Genomic DNA, 1,036 nt, shown 5'->3' with positions numbered 1-1,036 from the left:
GAACAAAACCCTAAAATTGGAATATTTTGATTAAGAGTAAAGTTGTTATAGAGAGAGAAAATAAAATATGGAAGAGAATTGAACTCGTTAACTCTAGTTAAAAGAATATAGCAAGGTTTTATACTAAGTCAACAATTGCTTAAAGGAAAAATACTAAACTACCCTTTGTAAATAACTAACATAAATACATATTTTAAAATCCCCCCTCAAGTTGGAGGCTGCTGAGGAACAAGAAGTCTCAACTTAGAATGTAAAAAAGAATGTTGCTGAGCACCAAGGGCCTTAGTGAAGATATGTGTTGATTGAAGAGCAGATTGCACATGGACGCCAGAGGCCAGATTGAATATGATCTCAATACGTTATATATTTGATGTGCTCGTGAAACACTAGATTAGCAGCAATGTGGAAGGCTGCTTGATTGTCGCAATGAAGGTCAACGGGAAGCTGCACAGGAACTTGAAAATCTCGAAGCAAGTATGTAAACCACTGGACCTCACAAGAAGTAATAGCCATACTGCGATACTCGGCTTCAAGGGAAGAGTGAGAAATAGTATTTTGTTTCTTCGTCTTCCATGAAATGAGAGAGGAACCTAAAAAAACACAGTAACCAATAATGGAGCGTCGGGTTGTGGGGCAGGATGCCCAGTCAGAATCACAAAAGGCTTTAAGAACAAGATCACAACCTGAAGAATAAAATAAGCCTTTGTGAAGAGTAGGCTTGAGATAGCGCAAAACATGAAGAGCTGCATCAAGATGGGGCTTGCGAGGTGAACTCATGAATTGGCTGAGGTGCTGCACTGAAAAACTAATGTTTGGTCGCGTAAGATCGACATATAAGAGTTTATCAATGAGTCATCTATAACGGTCTGGATCAAGCAGAGGATCACCAAGATCAGGTTGCAAATGTAAATCTTTAGACAAAGGAAAGGTTGCTGGCTTGGAATTAAGCATACCAACTGAATAAAAGATCTAGAATGTACTTTCGTTGATTAATGAAAGTACTAGTAGAAGAACAAGCAATCTCCAATCCTAGAAA

The 1,036-nt window shown here is 38.3% G+C and overlaps 1 protein-coding gene across 1 annotated transcript; it reads right to left on the bottom strand.

Moving 5' to 3' along the window:
- Nucleotides 1-351: 351 nt before the first annotated feature.
- On the bottom strand, nucleotides 352-777 carry LOC107261184 (uncharacterized mitochondrial protein AtMg00810-like). Its single transcript, XM_015718641.2, has one exon. The coding sequence runs from the start codon at nucleotides 775-777 to the stop codon at nucleotides 352-354; it is 426 nt and encodes a 141-aa protein (XP_015574127.2).
- Nucleotides 778-1,036: the final 259 nt, after the last annotated feature.

The sequence above is a fragment of the Ricinus communis genome, chromosome 1 (genome assembly GCF_019578655.1).
Source record: "Ricinus communis isolate WT05 ecotype wild-type chromosome 1, ASM1957865v1, whole genome shotgun sequence".
Taxonomy (NCBI): domain Eukaryota; kingdom Viridiplantae; phylum Streptophyta; class Magnoliopsida; order Malpighiales; family Euphorbiaceae; genus Ricinus; species Ricinus communis.
The sequence above is the reverse complement of the archived record's forward strand: the minus strand, read 5'-3'. Positions and strand labels throughout refer to the sequence as shown.

What these genes read in the sequence shown, in the direction of transcription:
- LOC107261184 (XM_015718641.2), bottom strand. Translation starts at nt 777, where the DNA reads ATGAGTTCACCTCGCAAGCCCCATCTTGATGCAGCTCTTCATGTTTTG.